At 40.4% G+C, this 23,787-nt stretch overlaps 1 protein-coding gene and 1 pseudogene across 2 annotated transcripts; both read right to left on the minus strand.

Moving 5' to 3' along the window:
* Positions 1-363: 363 nt before the first annotated feature.
* On the minus strand, positions 364-20,367 carry LOC113747242 (alpha-(1,3)-fucosyltransferase 9-like). 2 transcript variants are annotated; one of them, XM_027286161.1, is made up of 2 exons: positions 20,197-20,367; positions 364-2,981 (listed from the first exon to the last, which is right to left on the minus strand). In XM_027286161.1, exons 1-2 carry the CDS (start codon positions 20,227-20,229, stop codon positions 1,893-1,895), a joined length of 1,122 nt encoding a protein of 373 aa, XP_027141962.1. In that variant the 5' UTR covers positions 20,230-20,367; the 3' UTR covers positions 364-1,892. The 2 variants fall into 2 exon arrangements, with proteins under 2 accessions (XP_027141962.1, XP_027141963.1); XM_027286162.1 differs by lacking the exon at positions 20,197-20,367 and adding an exon at positions 4,131-4,451.
* LOC113747260 (alpha-(1,3)-fucosyltransferase 9-like) lies at positions 17,225-18,161 on the minus strand (annotated as a pseudogene).
* Positions 20,368-23,787: the final 3,420 nt, after the last annotated feature.

The following is a 23,787-nucleotide window of genomic DNA, read 5'->3' on the forward strand; positions in this document are numbered from 1 at the left end:
TTAAACCTACCTTTTTCTACCCTTTTTTACCTACCAAACAGGAAACCAGTAGAATTTTGCTTCAGAAATGACTCATATTTAATCATTTAATCATGTCCACTTCTATCCACATCCCAGAAATGTTTTCCTATCATTTGTTACAGGAATTTTAAAGAAAAACCCTTAAATAAGAAGGATCAGATTCAAAGCATCAAAGTTTAAGTTGAATTTATTGTTCTTGTACAAGAGGAGCGTTTCACAGTGCAACACACTAAAGGGGTTACAGAGAAAAAGGCTCTCTGAGGAGCTCTGACAGCTGGTTCTTATACATTTTCCTAAAAATGGGCTGTCTCAACCCCTGCAAATTGTTAACAGACAATTTGCATATATAGCATCTAAACAGTTTTCTTCAACATATCTCCTAATCAGTAGCTAGTATATCCCCAATCTAGATGTCACCTCTCTGACCTGTCCCTGGGCCTCATTTTATTCTGGAATTCCTTTATTTATACTGTTAAAGGGCTGTATATTTCAAGAGGGTTACTTGTGGTGGAGGATGAATTTGACTGGACCATGGAGTTTCTAGTTGGGGTGCACATTTAAACACACAGGATCCAAGAGGCCATTTAACTGTTTATTTGTGAGTTTGAGGTAGTTGGTCAGATGGTAGGGAAAGATGTTTATCTGTACAATAAACAGACATAAATCAAGACACTGCCATATGTACAATAAACTAGAATAAACAAAGATTAGCAAGCTTACTTATTAATGCATCCACTCAGAGTTACAGAGATCTCAAGTCTTTGTTGATAACAAACAATACATTTGATATGTTCAAAAGAAATACACAAAATTAGGATGCATAACCTTAGGTATAATTGAAAGGACAAATAAACAATCTCAATCTGAAATACATCAACTCACTCATGTGGCAGCATGGCAGACAGGAACAAAAGGATCTAACAAAACACACCCTAGTCCTTATATCACCTCCCCTGTGATGCTAGACTCCTTCCATCCTCCTGGTTGTAGGTGATCTCCACCCATGAAAGCTTAAGATTTTTAACATATACATTAACCTGAACTTTACCTTACCCTGCCAGTCTCAGTAAAACAGCAATAAAGGGAAGTGCCCTCAAGACACGTAATGAATAGGAATAAACATCATATAAGTTAAAACATCTAAATAGCTGTGTAACCCTGATTTTTATGACAATGATTGTCTGTCATTTTCCCAAATACTCAGTCATTCGCTAAACATTTAGCTAAACAAAAACACAAACATATCTGCACCACTATCCATTTTTGTCAACTCCAAAACTATTTTTTTAACCTGCCCTTTTTTACCTACCAAACAGGTAACCAGTAGAATTTTGCTTCAGAAATGACTCATATTTAATCATTTATTCATGTCACCACTTATCCACATCCCAGAAATGTTTTCCTATGATTGTCTGTTAGATTAAATAATATGACTGATCCAATGAGTTTTACATTTTCAGAAAATTATGTTAAAAATGTTTATGTTAAAAATATGCACCATTTTCTGTTTTTTTGTTTGTTACCAGAATAACTCTTTGCCTGATCATAAAAAGCAGTGGTAAATGGGCTAAATGTCCTAATATTCCAGTTAAAGGACAATTTTGAAAGAAATTGACCAATCTCATGTTTGTCCATTAAATATGAAGCTACAGACGGCACCTAGTTGGCCTAGCTTGCCTAAAGAATAGAAGTAGGGGAAGAGCTAGTCTGACAACAAAATATACTAATCAGACCTCTGAAGCTGATTAATAAACATGATATAACACATTGTGTAAAAACAACCTTACATGATGGAATATTCAGAGTCAAGTTCAGCGTTTCCTTCAGCTGTAGCAGTCTGTGAATGCATGAGCCACTATCACAGGATGTCCTCATTCAGAAAAGTACCACTTGTAAAGATCATGAACTACGTGAAAGTCCTTATCTCTTGACATGTGGTCACAGGCGAGGCAGACTGGATGAATGAATTCGTTGCTGGTTGACAGAAGATGAGGAGTGGCTGTGTAGAATTTCCTCCAGTCAAAGTAACGCATGTACGCCTCATCGTTCTTGTCCAAGTTGAGCAAAAAGTCTGCCAGTGACTTTGCGTCAGGAAAATCATTAATGTGAATGAAGGCCTCGGAGGGAAGGAACTGTTCATAGTTTTCTCTTGGTGGACCCAAAACCACAGGCACTGCCCCTGCCACAAGGGGTCCGTTAGCCTTCTCTGTGATGTAGTCTCTGTGGATTGAGTTCTCAAATGAGAGGTAAAACTTACAGCTAGCAAGGGTTGAGTAATAGTCTTCATAGCTTAAAAACTGCCCATAGGCTTTACCAAAAATGTGGACCTTGATGTGTTTGGACAGTTCGCTATAATACTTGTCTCTCACAGATGTTCCAGTGCCTGGGTCTTTGTTACTCACAATCCAACATACCAGTTTGTCTTTCTTGGGCAAAACAAAGTCATCTTCTGTTTCCTTGAGAGTGAGCTCATTCCTCACCGTGATGTCGGCATCTCTTCTGTAGCTCAGTGTTAAATTGAACCAGTTTTCCAGACCTGGTATCTTCCGCGTGTTCGTCGGGGATTCCACATGGAACCAAATCCACTTCTGAAAAGCTGGGCGTGGATCTTGTGGCAAATTTCGCAGATGCCAATCTATGTCTTTATGAAAGAAAATGACTCCATCTGCTTTGTTGTAGAGTGCTCTGTCATCTGTCAGAACACAGCTGTCAACTTTGAAGTAGGTAGAGCAAATTTTGAAATCAAACCTCACACCAAGAGGCCAGAACCACAGCAGGACTATGGGCTTTTCATCTGGAGCTGCACCTTCATCATTTCCCTCATCAGCTAATGTAGATGAGTATGGGCAACCAGGAGATGGAGGCTCAAAATACAGAATGAATACAAGAACAGAGCCTATTAGGCCCAGAGCAGCTAGCTTTGCAAAGCTCAGTGCGTTCTTGGAAGCTGGTAAAGTCATCTGTGAAAACAGAAAAAGAAAGTGATGTGAGCATATTATAATCTACTTGAGGTCACTTAAGAGACCTGTTAAATCTAATGTTGTTATAGGGAGAATGTATTTTCTCTGTGAGATACAGAGATGTGTGGAAAGGAGGTGCCATTCTGATCCTTAATATTCTAACCAAGGACAAACAATATGGCTATTATAGTGTTTCATGTAATATTACATCACATTATCCAGCTGAGTCACATGTTTCCAAGGGTAACGTCTCTAAACAGATTTTTAAGTAAACTTCAGAATGGCTGCTCTATTTCCCCCCAACTTCATGGACTGTGAATGAGTACAGGGTTATTATGAAGTCAGCTCAATCAAGTAATCCTTAAACTTCTCTGTTATTACCCATTTTAATGCTTAAAGTTTTATTTCAATGAGCTTTAGTTAGCATCGTTGCATTCTGTGGAATGTGAGCTCTGATTGGTGTTATAAAAATTAGGATTATACTGGGGTGCAGATGTTTCAACTCATATAGTGTATATGAGTTGAAACATCTGCACCCCAGTATAATCCTAATTTTGTGTGTTTCCTGTTCCTGAGGATGGCAGGGAGAGACAATTATAAATCAGTAGTTCAAGGACAGGAGAGACGAGGACGTGAGAAACAGGCCTGGAAACTAGAAGAGACAAGGGTGAGAGACAGGCCTGAGAAGTGTCATTTTGAACAAGAAACATAATGTTCATTACTGAGCAGAAAACCAAAAAAGGAAATTATCATTATTATTATGTCACCCAATTAAAACAAAATGTATAAGAACCAACTGTCAGAGCTCTTCAGGGAGCCTTTTCTCTGTAACCCCTTTTTGTGTGTTGCACTGTGTAAATTCTCCTTCTTGTACAAGAATATTAAATTCGACTTAAACTTTGATACTTTGAATCCAGTCTTATTCAAGAGTGTCAAGAGGGCGGCAGTAGCTCCCGCATGGACCAAAAATATGGAAGGTGAACTGGTAGAAGCAAAATTGGCGAGTTTTTTTTTTTTTTGTTTGTTTGTTTGTTTTCCTCATTTTTCGGGCGCTTGTGCGCCCTCACGGACACTGCGCCCTGGGCGGTCGCCCACATTGCCCATAGCTAAAACCGGCCCTGCTTTAGACAAATTAAAACATGTTCTCACCTTTCTGAGGGCGGGATGTCTCTTTTTGAACTTCAGTATAGACCAACTGCGTCGGACATTTGATACATACACCGAAGGACTAAATTAAACACCAACCCAGTTGATGTACAGAAAAAAGCAGTTACAGTGACACACTCTCCTGAATATCCCATTAAACACTATGAATAGCTGAGAGCCAGAGTCTCTTCTTTTTGCTACTACTGGATAAAGCATAATTCGAGTTGGAAGGAGTGTGTTGTCAAGGGCGTGGCATCAGCTGCATTGAAGAGATGTGGAGCTGGCTCAGGAGAGGAGTGCCAGGGGAGGTGATTGGCACACCTGCATGATATCTGATATTGATCTTAACATGTACACAACTTCAACAATTTCAATCATTATTATAATAGATTGTTCAGAATGACTAATAACACAAGAGGAATTCAGCATTACAGTGAATACCCTCACACTTTAGACTACTTATACTATCTTTTAGAGTCCTGTAATAAACAAAATTGCCCAGAAGCCAGCTGATCTTAGCAGCATTTGCTCTGCAGTGTGGTTCAGTGATAAAACATGAGATCCTACATTTGCTAAAAAATAAAGTTGGGAAAGAGGCTATGATGAGCTCTACTAGCCGGCTGTCTCCCTCATCAAAAAACAGAAGTTACAGCCAAACAATCATGTGTGTACTTTATACAGCCTAGGGTAGGGAACTATGTAACCTAAGCATCACCTGCTGACAGGTGACGGTTGTATCAGGTTACAATAGGAAAAAAGGAGAGCTCCACCTTTGTTGAAGATTTGCATCTCAGTTTCAGTAAAACAGGTTTTCAGTCAACTTACTCATATTTCTCTCTGCAGTTGGCCTGAAACACATGGTGTCTCCACTGTTTAATTCTCTAGCAGAAACATTTTCCTTTCCGGTACCAAAATCACAAAGGTGTTATCTAGAAATGTGTTATCTAGATTGACGATGTAATTTTATAACCTTAGTGATAGTTCATTTCAGTTAAGTAAACCATTGAACCAACATGCACAATAGCAGGACTTTCTCTGTGGAAGTGGAATAAGGGCGAACCTGAACACTTTTGAACCTCCGGTGATGTTGTGCAAACAGCCCAGTGTTAGAATTCCATGTGGTTGTACCATGTGAATAAATGTTGTCACAATCCACTCCAGTCCCCTGCTTGCTTTTCCCTCTTACCTGCACCCAGTAACTTTCCACTCACCTGTCAGCCCCGCCTCCTCATCAGAAACCATGGTGACTGATGAGGAGGCGGGGTGGTTTAGCTCAAAACATCATCTTTTATAATGGTATAATTGCAACATTGATACCACCCATTTTTATTCTCTTGCAATAAAACAAGAGTATCAAGATCACATAATTCTTAGTAAGCTGGGTTTTTTCTAAAACTGCTAGCATAGCATATATCAAACCTACTGACATAGCGTGCGCTCACCCCCACCCATACCATGTTCAGCTTTATTTTGACGTTCGCCTTTCCTTGACCACCCTCCACGGGCTGCTTTTCTGCCTTGTGTCTGTCCTCCCTTTTCCACACAATTAATCTTCAACCTCTATACTGCATTTTTAGCATAAACACAAAAATATTAATTCCTACATAATGTTATAAGATTAAAGAGTTATTCTACATTCTACTAATTTTCTCAAGCATGTCATATAAATACATGGTTTGATATTACATTACTCTACATTGCATTTAGCAGAAACTTTTATCCAAAGCGACTTACAGAGGAGGACATAAGCTGAGAAAGGTGTAAAGGAGCACAGAGTAGTTGTTAGTTTTGTTAGTTTTGTTAGGCAGATACGTTTTTACAAATGTATCTCCCTCTATAGCTTTTTCTATTTGTCAGTAACAGCAGAGATGCTTATTGCACTGGCTGTACTGAAACATTGAGTAGAAGAATCGACCACAGCCTACAGTCCACATAGTGCTGCAGCATCATTAGGCACCACCGCTGACTGTTTGACACACTTTTGACTGCTAACAAGCACCTTTTATCTATGACTTAAGACCTTTAGTTATAAGTGGCACAACAAATTGATGAAAAGCCTCCTATTGATTCCTGGTCTTTAGGCATACCTCTGTGTATTGTTAACTGCTTAGCTGTCGTCACTGGATGTCATTATCCAAGATCAATCAATCATTTAATTGTCTATGATACAAACGCATTGGCTTTCACACACACACACACACACACAAACACACACAGACACACACACACACACACACACACACACACACACACACACTTTTGTATGTTTGTTTTGTAGGTGTGCTTGTTTGTTTTCATGATTGAAGGAAGAGTTTGATTATATGAAAATGACTCTTGTTTGCTTTTTGCCAAAAGATTGGAAGTGGTGCCAGCCCATTTCAAAAACATTCCCAGAAGAAATGTACATTGTCACACCACATGTTGGTTTTGTTGTGTTATGTTTCTCCACCGATGTAACAGGTTATTAAAAACATGTTGTTTTTTGAGCTGTACACTATATATGACTGTACTGTGTTAAACAAATAAATTCCTTGTGTTAATATTAACATTCTTAACAAATGTATAAATATGACCAGACCACTGCTGAAATAGAGCTAACTTATTATGACATTTATATACAAAATCCCTCTAACCTCCACCTTTGAGTGGAAGATGAGTATTGAACTCATGTTTATTTTCAAATATGACAGTTTGGAAAATAATGAACAGAATGTTGTTTGCTTTCATAAACATACAGCTGCTCTGTAAAAAGTCAAATTTAAAGTCACCCATGCATTGTCTCATAGCAATCTAAGATTTAACATTAACCCTACAGTGACATGTGCTAGAATAGAAAAAATCCTCTACCGATGTTCACTCTCTGTGGACGTAACCACACCAGTGTTTGTTCTGTGCAGCCCTCTGGTCAAGTCTAGCTGGAAACTCCAGATTTGTGTGTTTGAAGGCATCTACAGTCTGGGAGTGTCTGTATTTTTTGTAAGTCAGGTTATGTACTATAAATAACTCAACTTAGGTCCAATTACTTAGGAGGTTGTGGTGGTTTAACAGATCACGTTCAGTAAGTATAAGTCATGATAATGTAGATTTTTGGTTTCACAAAACACAGAGTAGGAGGGAGCTGGCAGCATTTAGGGGGTGCAATTACACTATAAGGTTAAGGGATGAAAGACTTCTCCAGCTTCTGGCTCACTAACAGACATAAAGAAGTGTAAATTAGTCAGTGATAGTCATATGGAGTCATATCTCTTATGTCCTTTCTGTTAAACCCTCTCACTGCATTAAGCGAACCAGTCATGTGATCCTTGACTTTCCATGATGACTATCTCATTGCGTGCTTAACAAGTTTGACGTCCTGTCAGGAGCTGACGGAAGCTGGCTGCTTGACAGCTCTGAGTCAGGAGGTGAAAGGCAATTTGAAATTAAGTGTGTGCTATTGCTACTGTAAAAGACATTGAAAAATAGTCAGAGGAAGAGCAAAATAGTAAAAGAGAGAGAGTGCTATTTTGCTGAGGGTGAATTGATTTTAGAATTGGTTGTCTTTGTTAGAGCTCACACAGTAAGAATCTATTGATTGATTGTGTAATCTCTCTTCATCTCCTCCTCCTCCTCCTCCTCTCTCCTCTTTCATTCCTCAGCACATTGCTGCTGTACTCATGTCCTCGTCCTTCCTTCCATCCCTCTCTGGGGTCTCTACATTGCCTTTCTATTCTCCCCTCCCTTCTTCTCTTTTTTCCTGCCAACACAACACACACACACACATAGAAACACACACTGATACACACACCATCCTCTCAGATTTAAATACTCTTCCTAAGTCATCAGTAGGAAGTGAAATACAACCCCTCCTGTCTTCTTCTCACTCCTTGAAGAAAGTGAGCAAGAGATGTAGACAATGTTTAGATGCATAAATAGTGGGTGACAAATGGATGGCAAAATAATTTAATATATAATATTTTATTTAATATAAATAAAACAGAATTAAATCAAAATAAACATGTACAATTAAATACATTTTACAATAAACAAAACAATATTCTGCCCCATGGGGCTGACCATCTATGCGGAAGCTGCAAGCTCTAGATGTAGGGCTGATCATTAGGAATACAAATACACTTCAGTTATTTCTAGCCCATATGAGTCGCTGTCTAACTTGATGCTGTCACACTACAGTAAAGCTTTTGAGATACAAAGGCAATCTCCAAGTTGCCCACAGCTCCTTTGATCTCCCTCATTTCTCTCATCTCCCATGAATGATGACAAATTGACGTTTGCCCGGTGCTACACTCATTATGGGTCGGCCAGCAGCCATATATCTTCTAATGATTTAGAGCCACTGAGAGTGGATGGCACCACTGTGAAGCTTATAATAGGCCTCTGGGGGCTCCATAGTTCCAGGCACTGGCTGATAACTCTTTATCCACTTAAGGAGAAGAGTTATCAGGAAGTGTTTATATTCACTCTGCTGAAACTGGCACATACACACACACCTAGCTGCCCTAGTGGAGAATTCAGAAACATTAAATCCATCCATCCATCCATCCATCCATCCATCCATCCATCCATCCATCCATCCATCCATCCATCCATCCATCTAGGAAGAAAATTTGATTTTTGTTTGATTGATTAAATCTGACATGCCCTCTTTTTCTCCATCACATACCCTGCATGCAGGATGAGGACAAGCCTACAGATAATGCCTTTCCTGTTTAGCCTTAAAGGGATAGTTTGACATTTGGGGACATTTACTTGCCAAGAGTTAGATAAGAAGTTTGATGCCACTGTAGTGTTTTTATTTATTAACACAAGAGGCCAATGCAGACGAGCCAAGAACTGCAGCCGTGAGGGCGCACGGGAAAATGTTCGCCTCGGGGGGGGGGGGATGTTATCTAAGCACACAGGTATTTTAAAGCAAACATCCTGGAACTAGTGCTGGAAACACACACTCAATGAACACAACAGTGATGCTTTTAGCAACACACAGATCAATGATATATATCTTTTAGTAGCTGTTTTTACTCTGCAGCCACTTGATTGATCATTGATTGGTTAAAAACCTCTATATACACATGTGCACACACACACACATGCAGAAAGCTGTGTGAAAGATGTATGTTTATTGGGTTGTGTTTGCAACAGGCTCAGTTCAAATTCTTTGAGCTGAAAGACGAGAGGAACCTACTATATATAAACTATGTGACCATGTACATGGTGAGAAACATTAGAATTATAATTTGTATTCTTGACATAACAGAGATACAGAAGATGTTGACCCAGATGACAAGATTATGGATTGATTGTAAAATGTATATGGAGAACATGAAGAGAGAGAGGACGCTGAGCAATTTCAGGTGTCACCAGCAGTTCAGGGAAAGCTCAGCCACATAGAGAGAAAGAGACAGAGAGACAAGGAGAGGCTAAATTTCCTGGTGGACTTCCAGATCTGAAACATAAGAATGGAATGGAATAAGCCAGCAGGGATGGGCAGAGATAGATGATCAACATTGTGGTTGTTTAATTAGATCTGTGGCCATATATCTTGGATGAAGAGAGGTGATCAGCGCTGTCATCTGATCACCACCTGGTGGAGAGTTGGATTAGATGACAGGAGAGGATGCCGGACAGACCTGGTAAATCCAGATGTGTAGTGAGGGTGTGCTGAGAACGTCTGGTCCTTGTCCATGGGGACTTCAACTGAAGAATGCATCCTGGGGAAGGCTGGCAACATAGGATCTAAGTGAGCCATGTTCAAAGCCTACATTGTTCAGTCAAATTTTGAGTCAAGGTAGGAGCTGTGGTCAGAAGGTCATCAGTATTACATGGAGGTCCGTCACGCTGAAGAAGGCCTTTTGGGCTTGGATAGCCAAGGGGTGTTTTGACACAACAGACAAGTTCCAGGGGAATCAAAGCGCAGCAGCTTTGGATGTCAGGGAAGCAAAGGACTTTTGGCTGACCTCAAGGAAGTTCTGGTGAACTGTGCCATAACTCAGAAGACTTGTTTGTAGAAGGCAGAGATAATCCATCCCATCAAAGATGCAAAAAGTTGTTTTCATAGTAGATGCAAATTTAATTGAAGTGAAGACGTTGGCTGGAGACATCTTTGTAGCAATCTTTCTAACATGGTCAACCTCTTTTTCTTATTTTAAGGACATATTCTCTAAATCTTACAAGAATTTATTGCATATGTGTATGTCCTGGGAGAGGGAAAGGGCTTTTGGCAGGAGTTTTTCTTACCCTAATTTAGGGCATAAGGAAGCATTTCACGCATTACAGATTGTACGTAATTTAGTGTACAGCTCAAAAAACAATATGTTTTTCTGTGTGTTGTGTGTATTGTGGTATGTGATTTTAGGTTATATAAAATAAAATTGGACTTGACTGATTTGTTCCAAATTTCCAAACAATAACGTTGGACTTTTGTTGACATTGTTAAAAAACCACCAATTACACTCACATAACAGAGATGCCACAAGATACACAAATGCAAGTAAGCTGGAGAGTGGGTAAGAGTCCCAGTGCGAAGTCAGTGGCCTCTTTTTTCCTCCAGTCACAGTGAAATTGGATCTCTCTCCATCCTCTCAAAAGGAGGTTGTACATTAAAACACCGCCTGTCCACGTGCCTCTTGGCCTCTAATGGATCGACAGATGATGACTCGGTAAGCAAAGTGTGAGCCAACCTGATTCAGCTCCACTACAGAGAGCTGAGGGCCTAGAAAGATTGTCTCTTTGGTGTGTTATGTGCAATCGTACAAACAATTTTTTAGCTGATAAAGAATGGACATGTATTTATATAGCACTTTCTGATCTATCGACCTCAAAGTGCTTTTAGTTCACCCATCCACACTCAACACATCACACATGATGGACTGCTCACAATGATTCTAAAATTACATGACAAGGACACTTTAACTGGACTGGGGGAGCTGGGAACTGGATCAGCCATCCTCTGTAACTGGACGATCCACATTACTACAGTATCTGAGCCACAGCACGCCCAACACTGTGTTAACTTGAGAAATGTCTGCTGAAACTCTATGAGCTCTCAAAGCTATCCTGACCCTCGACCTTATCTGAAATGTTACAGTATCATCACACTTATCACCAACATGCACCTCATGATTTCCCTCTGCAACATTATTTTCTGCCAGCATAGAAATCTGGAAAACAAAAAAAGGAAAAAATATGGCCTCTTTTCTCTCATGATCTGATGACTTCGTTTTCAACGGGGCACCACAAGAGGGCCCTGTCGTACAGCCGAGTCTGTCAACGTCAACGATAGAAATGAACGCAGCGTGAGGAGATTACACTGTAGTGGAAAGCTGACTTAATTCAATTAGTATACATTTCATTAACATGGTTATTTCAGGTGATTAATTTCATTCAAACATTTATTTGTTTAGTTCATACAATGATATTAATTGATAAAAACCTGCCACCCCCATTCTGTGAGCCCAAGCTGAGTTCTTTTTTTTTGCGTTCTGTACATTTTAAAACCACAATATTTTTAATTACAATTATATTAAAGAAAGCAGCAACTTTCCACAGTTGATAAACGTAAACTGTGGTGTTTTACCTAGAACAATTAATTCAGCAGCCGTGCTTTTGTGTTGTGCTGTTTTTTGAGAGAGAAACGTAAGAAAGAGGTAGACTGTGTCAATAGACAACATTAGCCCCACTCCCTCAAGTTTACCGCAAACATTTCATACTGATACTCGAACAGTTTGTTTTATAAAAAAAACAATTCCCCTCTCTTCATTCCTCAGAGCCCATTCAGACTTCTTTAGTGTGTGTCGCCTGCCAGTATAATGGAGATCAGTGAATTGCTGAAATGCAAACTATAGACGGTTGAAATATAAAACAAAATTCATGAATGACGCATAGGAAGGGGGAGGGACACACACACAGTTGTAGGTGATGTAATAGCTTCCTGGAGCTGCTGTTTCCCAGATGTGTTAAACACAAGCCAAATGTAGAAACACCAGTGGATACAGAGCAACAAGAGTAAACCCAAATCTATTTACACCACTCTCTCCACTACCCCCATTATACACCAAGTCTGTCTGCTTGAATACCAGTATGTTTTATAATGCACACTTCTGTATCCTGTGGTATACTGCATGTATCCTCATATCTTCATGCCGTTTTACTCAAAAATAGCCCACATTTCTCAGAAGTGCTGCTGCCAACTGTTTAATTTCTAAGATCAAAATTTCTTTATGTCTCTTTCACTGACAAAGACCATGCCCATATGGATCTAAATTTAGACTGCAGGTAATGGATTAGTGAACTGATGGTGATGTCTTGTAAGAGATGGAGGGGGTGAGAGACGAGTTTCGCGGATGAAGAGCTGAGGTTCAAGGGATGAGAGGAGAAATCAGGGTCATGTTTGATGGAGTTTGGGATTGACCCGTGTCGGCTGGTGTGGCAGGGAGACAGGAGGGAACCAGGATGGAGTTGAAACTGAGTGGGGGAACTGTCTCTTCATCACTCTATGTATTAGAGCCCCATGGTTCCTTGTTTGAATAAAGAGAGAAGAGAAAAATGAGAGAGGTGGAGAAAAGAGGAGAAAGAGGAAAAAAAAGGATGTTAAACTGAGACAAAGGGAGTGAACTGATAGGTGTAGATAGGGGTGGTTGGTGTGTTCAGTACTAAAATGCAAAAAAAAAATGGATGAAAACGATGCGTTCAGGCGTGGTCCTTGTTCCTGAAACCTGTTTAAAAAAAACTTGCAAGGTTAGAAGGTGTTGTTGTGGAAGAATGCTGAAGTCAAAGGTCAACGGTGAGGTCAGGAGGAAGAAAGTGTTCCGAGCCTCTGATGTCTATTGCTGTGTATGTATTATTGAAGCTTGGCCAAAGAGAATTGAGAGACACTCAAGTACATCAAATGTGCCTGAGTTGGTCTCAAATTCTACCGAACTCATGCGGTGGTAGATTTTAAGCCCCTACAGATAACAACATAAAAACTACTAATGCCCAGAAATAGTCAAAAGTGTTTTCACCTATGTTAGTGTTACTGTCAGTACATTTAGTCTGGAGCCATTGTTGTCTGTATATGGTTGTGTACAACCGGCTCTTTGCCATGTTAACAATGTAGTGAACCCCCACGTGTCACATGTGACAGGAGAGGGTGTCTTGTCTTTAGAGTGTACCAGAAGAGATCTTAAGTGTTGAATAGGACTGAAGTATGGGTTATATGTTCTGAAGTCTGTGACTAGTAAGACGTACTGTGGTATATGTTCTGACAGCACAGCTAGTCGGGGACGTCCCACATGATTGACGTTATGACTTCTGAGAGATTTCCAGGTACCGCGGACCAGAAAATTTCCTGGAGTCCCTGCTGCAGGCTGACAACTGTCTGAACCAAAAAAACAGTCTGGCACATAGCTGCCCATATGTTTTATTTAGTATACTTGCATTAGATACAAGTGTTAATTAGTGAGTTTTAGAGGTGTGTTGGTAGTGGATTTAGGTACCTTTGGACAAAGCCAAAGCTTGTGAACAATAATATCAAGACACACAAGTGGCATACAATATCTCTCAGCAAGGGACACAAATATACATATTCCTGAACACTTTTGACTTTGTGTTTTTAACAATGAATTTTCATGCTGTAAGTCCTATCAATTTTGTTTGTATTGCCCATGCTTTTGGTAATAAATTCAAATGTTTTCCTGGATGTTTCACAATCCATCTGTACAAGCTACTTAATGTATAAAAAAAGTTTTTGGACTTCTGAGTTCACTGTCATTTTATCAGTTCTAAAATTAGTTTAGAAATCACTTACTGAAATTGAATTTCCTCTTAAACTAAAGCAGTAGTAAAAACAAAAAACATGGTGTCACTGAGGTCTTAGAGTGTTTGGTACGTGCTGACAGTCATGCTGGGTGGTTACAGGGAAGCGTTTGTCTGCTTGCATCTGTACGTGATGAAATGGCCACAAGACCCACTCATTGCCAAGTGAATGTTCAGCATTGACATGGTAAGAACCACGGTTTTCCTGTCAGTCCAGGAGGCAGCAAACGGGTGTTTTTGAAATTCCAGCACATGCTATAATCTGACCATGAAACCGCAGTGGCAATATTGATCTGTTTGTTCCACCTGAGGGGAATAATCACAATTTACACACACTAAAGTTATCAAATTCAGTCTAGAAAATTCCCGCAGAAATTTTGAGACTGACGAGTGGGCTGTTGCTGGGGGTCTGTATTCCAAACAACCTCAAATAGTAATTTTTGACATGTTTATTTAGACACAGGAGCAGCTAGCGCTTACGCACTAAAAATTAACATTAGCATGTTATCATTAGCATGTTAGCATTAGCATGTTACATAGCATGTTACATTAGCATGTTAGCGGCTGATGCGCTAGCAATTCCATTAGCATGTTAACATTAGCATTTTAGCGTTGATGCCGCCTAGCAATTATATTACATTTGCCTACCATGTGCGTTGATGCGTTTGCAATTACCATTAGCATTTTAACATTAGCATATTAGCATTGGCATTTTAGCAATTAGCATTGTATTTAATTTTTATGTGGCTAATTGTAATTAGCCACTCATTTTAGCATTGGCCGCTAATGTTGCAAATAGTGTCTTTACTCTGCTGTCTTGTCTGTCCTTTTAGACCGACAAGTTCAATAAGTGCCAAAAACTGCTAAAATGGCCGCCGCTTGGCTTCTGCCTGCTGGCTTCTGCCTGCTGGCCCTCCCCCCTCTCCTCCTTCAGGCAGGCTTGAGGTTGCCAGCAACCAGGACCAACTCTAATCAGCAGAGCAGTTACTGCACCTGTGAGAATGTTAGTTGGGAATGCTGACAAAGGACAGACAGAAAATGCTGAGACCACCCCTCGAACGGAGGATCTCTGGCCAAAACCGTATTTCCAATAATTGAACCGACATAAACTGGAGGCATCCGGTGCCCTTCCTGAACGTCTCCATAGTCGTTTTGTTGTTGATTAAGTGAGAAAAGTGTGACCTTGGGAGCAATTCCAAACGTTACTTCTGCTTTCCTCAGAAAATTTCCCGCCTTTTTAAACATGGGTCTATGAGGCTGTCAATGGGTGTATTGCCTGCCGCATCTTTGCGTTTCCCGCCAAAACTATATATCTGACAGCTTTAGCAGGCGAAAGTGAGTGAGACGACAAATTTTCCTACGTTTCTGTATAAATCGTGTCTGTAGTGGTGCATTTGAGGCATGATAGTTGAATACGTTTTATTTTTTCACTGATCGTTCCTCTCTCTTCCATGACACGATGACATCACACTCTAGCTCTCGAAAGTTCTCGCCATACACACCCATTCATTTTTTGTTGTGTGTTTTTGGCGATTTTTGGCAAAACTGTTTTGCGTAAACTGTCTGAAAAGTCATAGCACACCATTCCCGGCTGAGCTAGTCTTGATACCCGTTTGTGTATGTGCGCGACAAAAACTCTGGGAGGAGATGCGACCGAAAAAAGGGGTATAAAAATAAGCAGCGAATAGCGCGGTGGATAAACATATAGTGTACGCTTTCAGGCATTAAATGAAAGAATAAAAACTTGTTCAGCTGAATATTTTTCTTACCAATTTGTTCATACCAAAAACTCATTTATCTCCCAATAGGCAAACCAATGGTCAGCACTGCACTGTTTTAAAAAAAAATTAAGCGCACAACATCACTTTAAATTGAATAGAAAAAATCTCCACTTCTGCTATCGCTGTTGTTTTTTGTTGTTTTTCTCAAGCTTTATTTTGATAGAGACACCTGAAGAGTTACAGGATGTGGGGAGAACCACGGGTCGGATCTGTGCACAATAGACCCAAACCCCTTTCCTCCTACTTAGCACCAGCTTGTGAACCCCTCTGCAGAACTCTGGTTTTATTATTGACCCCCCCCCCCCTTCTACTCCTTTTACCCCAACATCCATCCTCACACAGTTTAGGTCCCCACATGCACACAGGAGCCCTCAGTGCTGTTAAACGGCTCCCTGAAGAAGAATATAAACATCCGTGCTCAATTCAAGGCTATGTACTTGGAATGTACCCACCGCAACTCCTTCTGTGAACCTATCCCCCCTTCACTCTCTCTCCTTATTTGTCTCTCCCCTCCTCTTTAACTCTCTCACCCCCTCTCTTGTGTTTGTACTCAGCTCCGCGCTGTCCCGGAGTGAGACTTCACCATCAGCTGTGAGACGAGGTTCATCGCTGTAAAGTACGCTTTGCACGTCGCACACCTGCGGCTGGACGGAAATAGATGGAGGAACTTGCGCCGCAGCCGCAGTCGCCGCACTCAGCCGATTGCTTCACTCCCTCTGTGGTCCACGGGGGAGCCCGGGGATGGAATACCTCTCCGGGTTTAGAAGGTCTTGGTGAACGACAATGCTCGGTCCTGCACTACCGGCTATTGGCCACAGCATCTTCTCCTCCTGCGCCTCCTCCTCGCTGCTTCGCTCAGGTCGGCCTCCCGGTGTGGATAGGATAATATGACTTCTTGGCTCCGGAAATACGGCAGCGTCCCCCTGTGCCTCCTGCTCTGCTGCTCTTTGGTTTCTCTCTGCGCAGAAGCCTCGGTGCTAACCCAGCTAAGCAAAAACACAAATATATCTGCACCACTATCCATCTTCGTCAAATCCAAAACTATTTTTTTAACCTGCCCTTTTTTACCTACCAAAGAGGAAAGCAGTGAAATTTTGCTTCAGAAATAAATCATATTAAATCATTTAATCATGTCACCACTTATCCACATCCCATAAATGTTTTCCTATGATTGTCTGTTAGATTTAATATATGATTATCCAATGAGTTTTACATTTTCAGAAAATTATGTTAACACCATTTTTGTTTTTTTGTTTGTTACCAGTAACTCTGATCATAGAAAGCAGTGGGTAAATGGGCTACATGTCTTAATATTCCGTTAAAGGAAAAGTTTGAGAAAAAAATCCACCACTCTCATATTTGCCCAGCAACAAAATACACTAACCAGCACCTCTGAAGCTGATTAATAAACATGTTATAACACATTGTAACACATACCAACTTACTGATGGAATATTCAGATTTAAGTTCAACGTTTTCTTCAGCTGTAGCAGTCTGTGAATGCATGAGCCACTATACAGGATGTCCTCATTCAGAAAAGTACCACTTGTAAAGATCCTGAATACGTGAAAGTCCTTATCTCTTGACATGTGGTCACAGGCGAGGCCGACTGGATGAATGAATTCGTTGCTGATTGACAGAAGATGAGGAGTGGCTGTGTACAATTTCCTCCAGTCAAAGTAACGCATGTATGCCTCATCGTTCTTGTCCAAGTTGAGCACAAAAAATCGCCCGTGACTTTGCGTCGGAAAATCATTAATGTGAATGAAGGCCTCGGAGGGAAGGAACTGTTCATAGTTTTCTCTTGGTGGACCCCAAAACCACAGGCACTGTCCCTGCCACAAGGGGTCCGTTAACCTTCTCTGTGATGTATTGCTTTGATTGAGTTCTCAAATGAGAGGTATAAACTTACAGCTAGCAAGGGTTGAGTAATAGTCTTTCATATCTTAAAAACTGCCCATAGGCTTTACCAAAAATGTGGACTTGATGTGTTTGGACAGTTCGCCTAATACTTGTTCTCACAGAGTTCCAGTGCCTGGGTCTTTGTTACTCACAATCCAACATACCGTTTGTCTTTCTTGGGCAAAACAAAGTCATCTTCTGTTTCCTTGAGAGTGAGCTCATTCCTCACCGTGATGTCGGCATCTCTTCTGTAGCTCAGTGTTAAATTGAACCGGTTTTCCAGACCTGGTATCTTCAGCGTGTTCGCGGGGATTCCACATGGAACCAAATCCACTTCTGAAAAGCTGGGCGTGTATCCTGTGGCAAATTTCGCAGATGCCAATCTATGTCTTTATGAAAGAAAAAGACTCCATCTGCCTTGTTGTAGAGGGCTCTGTCATCTGTCAGAACACAGCTGTCAACTTTGAAGTAGGTAGAGCAAATTTTAAAATCAACCTCACACCTAGAGGCCAGACACCACAGCAGGACTATGGGCTTTTCATCTGGAGCTGCACCTTCTCATTTCCCTCATCAGCTAATGTAGATGAGTATGGCAACCAGGAGATGGAGGCTCAAAATACAGAATGAATACAAGAACAGAGCATTTTAGCCCAGAGCAGCTAGCTTTGCAAAGCTCAGTGCGTTCTGGAAGCTGGTAAAGTCATCTGTGAAAAACAGAAAAAGAAAGTGATGAAAGTAATAAAATATTAAATCTACTGGAGTTATTTTGCATCTCCTTTGAGGTCACTGTTAAATTCATTGTTGTTATGGGGACACTACCTTCTCTCCTTGAGATACAGAGATGTGTGTGATTATTTTGATGATCAAGGTGTTCCTGACTTTCTTTCCAGATCACTGGATCAGTTTCTTTATTTGTAAATATGAAGTTATAAATACATTAAATGAAACTAGTATGCAAATAAAATCCAAATATTCATAAGTCATTTGTGAAAACAGAAAAAGAAAGTGATGTGAGCACATTATAATCTACTTCATTATTGAATTCTCTGTCAATTTTGTTTAATTAATATTACATCACATTATCCAGCTGAGTCACATGTTTCCAAGGATAACGTCTCTAAACAGATTTTTAAGTAAACTTCAGAATGGCTGCTGTAGATCATAATGCAATTCAACGTGTACCCAACAAGAACCTGGAACAACCAGTTTGTCTAATCCAAGGAACTGAAGGCATTTTTATACTTAGCTGGGTATTACAGGTGGTTTGTCCACGGGTTTGCTAAAGTTGCATGGCCAATAAATTAACTTTTGGTTGGCATACTAAACAACAAGCTCCTAGGCTACCCTTACGTTGATTAACTGAGGCCCTTAAAAAGAACACTTACTTCTTTCAACAAATTCTTTACAGCTACCAAGCTACCAGCAGTACTGGCTCAGGTCCAGGAAGGTAGGGGACAAATATGCCAATTGTCACGAGAATTTTTATATTATACTTTATTAATCGCTTGATGGGGAAATTCTTTTTTTACTCTATCACACACACAGTACAAGGGCATGCAATGTGGAGAGAGAGATGGTGGAGTGAGCAGCAAGTTCAAGGGCAACTTGGCAGTGCCCAGAAGGTGAACTGGCACCTCTCCAGCTACCATGGGGGACTTGAACCGACCACCCTCCGGTTCACAAGCCAAAACTCTTGAATAAGGAATACTGAATTCAAAGTATCAAAGTTTACGTCGAATTTATTATTCTTGTACAAGAAGGAGCATTTAACATAATAATAATTTATGATAATTTCCTTTTTTGGTTTTCTGCTCAGTAATGAACATTATGTTTCTTGTTCAAAATGACACTTCTCAGGCCTGTCTCTCACCCTTGTCTCTTCTAGTTCCCAGGCCTGTTTCTCACGTCCTCGTCTCTCCTGTCCTTGAACTACTGATTTATAATTATCTCTCCCTGCCATCCTCAGTGAAACACAGTCCAAAATAAGGGAAGTGCACGAGACATGTAAAACAAGGAAACAATTACACACACACTATATGAGTTGAAACATCTGCACCCCAGTATAATCCTAATTTTTATAACACCAATCAGAGCTCACATTCCACAGAATGCAACGATGCTAACTAAAGCTCATTGAAATAAAGCTTTAAGCATTAAAATGGGTAATAACAGAGAAGTTTAAGGATTACTTGATTGAGCTGACTTCATAATAACCCTGTACTCATTCACAGTCCATGAAGCTGGGGGAAATAGAGCAGCACTGGATAGTCCAGCTGACAACTTTAAACTTCAAAGTCAAGAAACATTTTAATATTTTAAATTAACTGGGATGTGTCTGAACTTATGTTATCAGGGTATTTCCATAAATATGGCACACACCATGGGCTAGTCAACAAGCAGCTGTTAATGGTTTCATCTCTAGGTGTGTGTGCATGAGTGTATATCAGAAACATGATTAAGGACACGACCTCAACAATTTCAGTCATTATTAAAACAGAACAGTTCAAAATGATTAATCACACAAGAGACTTATGATGAGGAATTCAGCATTACAGTGAATATTCTCATACTTTAGACAAATTAAAACATGTTCTCACCTTTCTGAGGGCTGGATGTCTCTTTTTGAACATCAGTATAGACCAACTGCGTCGGACAATTGATACATACACCGAAGGACTAAATTAAACACCAACCCAGTTGATGAACAGGAAAAAGCAGTTACTACTGGATAAAGCATAATTCGAGTTGGAAGGAGTGTGTTGTCAAGAGCGAGGCATCAGCTGCATTGAAGAGATGTGGAGCTGGCTCAGGAGAGGAGTGCCAGGGGAGGGGATTGGCACACCTGCATGATATCTGATATTGATCTTAACATGTACACAACTTCAACAATTTCAATCATTATTATAACAGATTGTTCAGAATGACTAATAACACAAGAGGAATTCAGCATTACAGTGAATATCCTCACACTTTAGACTACTTATACTATCTTTTAGAGTCCTGTAATAAACAAAATTGCCCAGAAGCCAGCTGATCTTAGCAGCATTTGCTCTGCAGTGTGGTTCAGTGATAAAACATGAGATCCTACATTTGCTAAAAAATAAAGTTGGGAAAGGGGCTATGATGAGCTCTACTAGCCGGTTGTCTCCCTCATCAAAAAACAGAAGTTACAGCCAAACAATCATGTGTGTACTTTATACAGCCTAGGGTACTAGGCAGCGCCGGTCCTGGCTACATTTGCGCCCTGGGCGAGCTTTTTCGGGCGATCGTGCGCCCCCCACGGAGAATGCGCCCTGGGCGGCCGCCCACATTGCCCATAGCTAGGTCCGGCCCTGGTACTAGGGAACTATGTAACCTAAGCATCACCTGCTAACAGGTGACGGTTGTATCAGGTTACAATAGGAAAAAAGGAGAGCTCCACCTTTGTTGAAGATTTGCATCTCAGTTTCAGTAAAACAGGTTTTCAGTCAACTTACTCATATTTCTCTCTGCAGTTGGCCTGAAACACATGGTGTCTCCACTGTACTTAAGTAAAAGGACTGAGCATGTTCAGTGTATTCAAATGCAAATAAAATTATACACAAATAAAATTAATGAATTTGTTGTCCTTGTATCTCAAGGAGAACAGTGTCTCAGCAATCTAAGATTTAACATTATCCCTACAGTGACATGTGCTAGAATAGAAAAAATCCTCTACCGATGTTCACTCTCTGTGGACGTAACCACACCAGTGTTTGTTCTGTGCAGCCCTCTGGTCAAGTCTAGCTGGAAACTCCAGATTTGTGTGTTTGAAGGCATCTACAGTCTGGGAGTGTCTGTATTTTTTGTAAGTCAGGTTATGTACTATAAATAACTCAACTTAGGTCCAATTACTTAGGAGGTTGTGGTGGTTTAACAGATCACGTTCAGTAAGTATAAGTCATAATAATGTAGATTTTTGGTTTCACAAAACACAGAGTAGGAGGGAGCTGGCAGCATTTAGGGGGTGCAATTACACTATAAGGTTAAGGGATGAAAGACTTCTCCAGCTTCTGGCTCACTAACAGACATAAAGAAGTGTTAATTAGTCAGTGATAGTCATATGGAGTCATATCTCTTATGTCCTTTCTGTTAAACCCTCTCACTGCATTAAGCGAACCAGTCATGTGATCCTTGACTTTCCATGATAACTATCTCATTGCGTGCTTAACAAGTTTGACGTCCTGTCAGGAGCTGACGGAAGCTGGCTGCTTGACAGCTCTGAGTCAGGAGGTGAAAGGCAATTTGAAATTAAGTGTGTGCTATTGCTACTGTAAAAGACATTGAAAAATAGTCAGAGGAAGAGCAAAATAGTAAAAGAGAGAGAGTGCTATTTTGCTGAGGGTGAATTGATTTTAGAATTGGTTGTCTTTGTTAGAGCTCACACAGTAAGAATCTATTGATTGATTGTGTAATCTCTCTTCATCTCCTCCTCCTCCTCCTCCTCCTCTCTCCTCTTTAATTCCTCAGCACATTGCTGCTGTACTCATGTCCTCGTCCTTCCTTCCATCCCTCTCTGGGGTCTCTACATTGCCTTTCTATTCTCCCCTCCTTCTTCTCTTTTTTCCTGCCAACACAACACACACACACACATAGAAACACACACTGATACACACACCATCCTCTCAGATTTAAATACTCTTCCTAAGTCATCAGTAGGAAGTGAAATACAACCCCTCCTGTCTTCTTCTCACTCCTTGAAGAAAGTGAGCAAGAGATGTAGACAATGTTTAGATGCATAAATAGTGGGTGACAAATGGATGGCAAAATAATTTAATATATAATATTTTATTTAATATAAATAAAACAGAATTAAATCAAAATAAACATGTACAATTAAATACATTTTACAATAAACAAAACAATATTCTGCCCCATGGGGCTGACCATCTATGCGGAAGCTGCAAGCTCTAGATGTAGGGCTGATCATTAGGAATACAAATACACTTCAGTTATTTCTAGCCCATATGAGTCGCTGTCTAACTTGATGCTGTCACACTACAGTAAAGCTTTTGAGATACAAAGGCAATCTCCAAGTTGCCCACAGCTCCTTTGATCTCCCTCATTTCTCTCATCTCCCATGAATGATGACAAATTGACGTTTGCCCGGTGCTACACTCATTATGGGTCGGCCAGCAGCCATATATCTTCTAATGATTTAGAGCCACTGAGAGTGGATGGCACCACTGTGAAGCTTATAATAGGCCTCTGGGGGCTCCATAGTTCCAGGCACTGGCTGATAACTCTTTATCCACTTAAGGAGAAGAGTTATCAGGAAGTGTTTATATTCACTCTGCTGAAACTGGCACATACACACACACCTAGCTGCCCTAGTGGAGAATTCAGAAACATTAAATCCATCCATCCATCCATCCATCCATCCATCCATCCATCCATCCATCCATCCATCCATCCATCCATCCATCTAGGAAGAAAATTTGATTTTTGTTTGATTGATTAAATCTGACATGCCCTCTTTTTCTCCATCACATACCCTGCATGCAGGATGAGGACAAGCCTACAGATAATGCCTTTCCTGTTTAGCCTTAAAGGGATAGTTTGACATTTGGGGACATTTACTTGCCAAGAGTCAGATAAGAAGTTTGATGCCACTGTAGTGTTAGTTTGTATTGTTTTTTTCCACTTACATCTATTCATAACCACATGCTAAAGACGGATGGGAGACAGCTGCGCATTTATTAAGACAAGAGGCCAATGCAGACGAGCCAAAAACTGCAGTTCTTCGAACTTTTGCTAATTTCCACGTTCACTCATTCAAATTATATTGAGGCTTACAGTTATGCAGAATCAACAACTTGGCTGTTTTGACAGGTGTTATCTAAGCGCACAGGTATTTTAAAGCAAACATCCTGGAACTAGTGCTGGAAACACACACCCAATGAACACAACAGTGATGCTTTTAGCAACACACAGATCAATGATATATATCTTTTAGTAGCTGTTTTTACTCTGCAGCCACTTGATTGATCATTGATTGGTTAAAAACCTCTATATACACATGTGCACACACACACACATGCAGAAAGCTGTGTGAAAGATGTATGTTTATTGGGTTGTGTTTGCAACAGGCTCAGTTCAAATTCTTTGAGCTGAAAGACGAGAGGAACCTACTATATATAAACTATGTGACCATGTACATGGTGAGAAAC

This window comes from Larimichthys crocea, chromosome XIII, assembly GCF_000972845.2.
Source record: "Larimichthys crocea isolate SSNF chromosome XIII, L_crocea_2.0, whole genome shotgun sequence".
Lineage (NCBI taxonomy): Eukaryota > Metazoa > Chordata > Actinopteri > Sciaenidae > Larimichthys > Larimichthys crocea.

Coding starts and splice junctions, on each gene's coding strand:
- LOC113747242 (XM_027286161.1), bottom strand. CDS start 20,229: ATGTTCAAAAAGAGACATCCAGCCCTCAGAAAG. Junction 2,982..20,196: donor GACATCCAGCCCTCAGAAAG/GTGAGAACATGT, acceptor CTGTTTTCACAG/ATGACTTTACCAGCTTCCAA.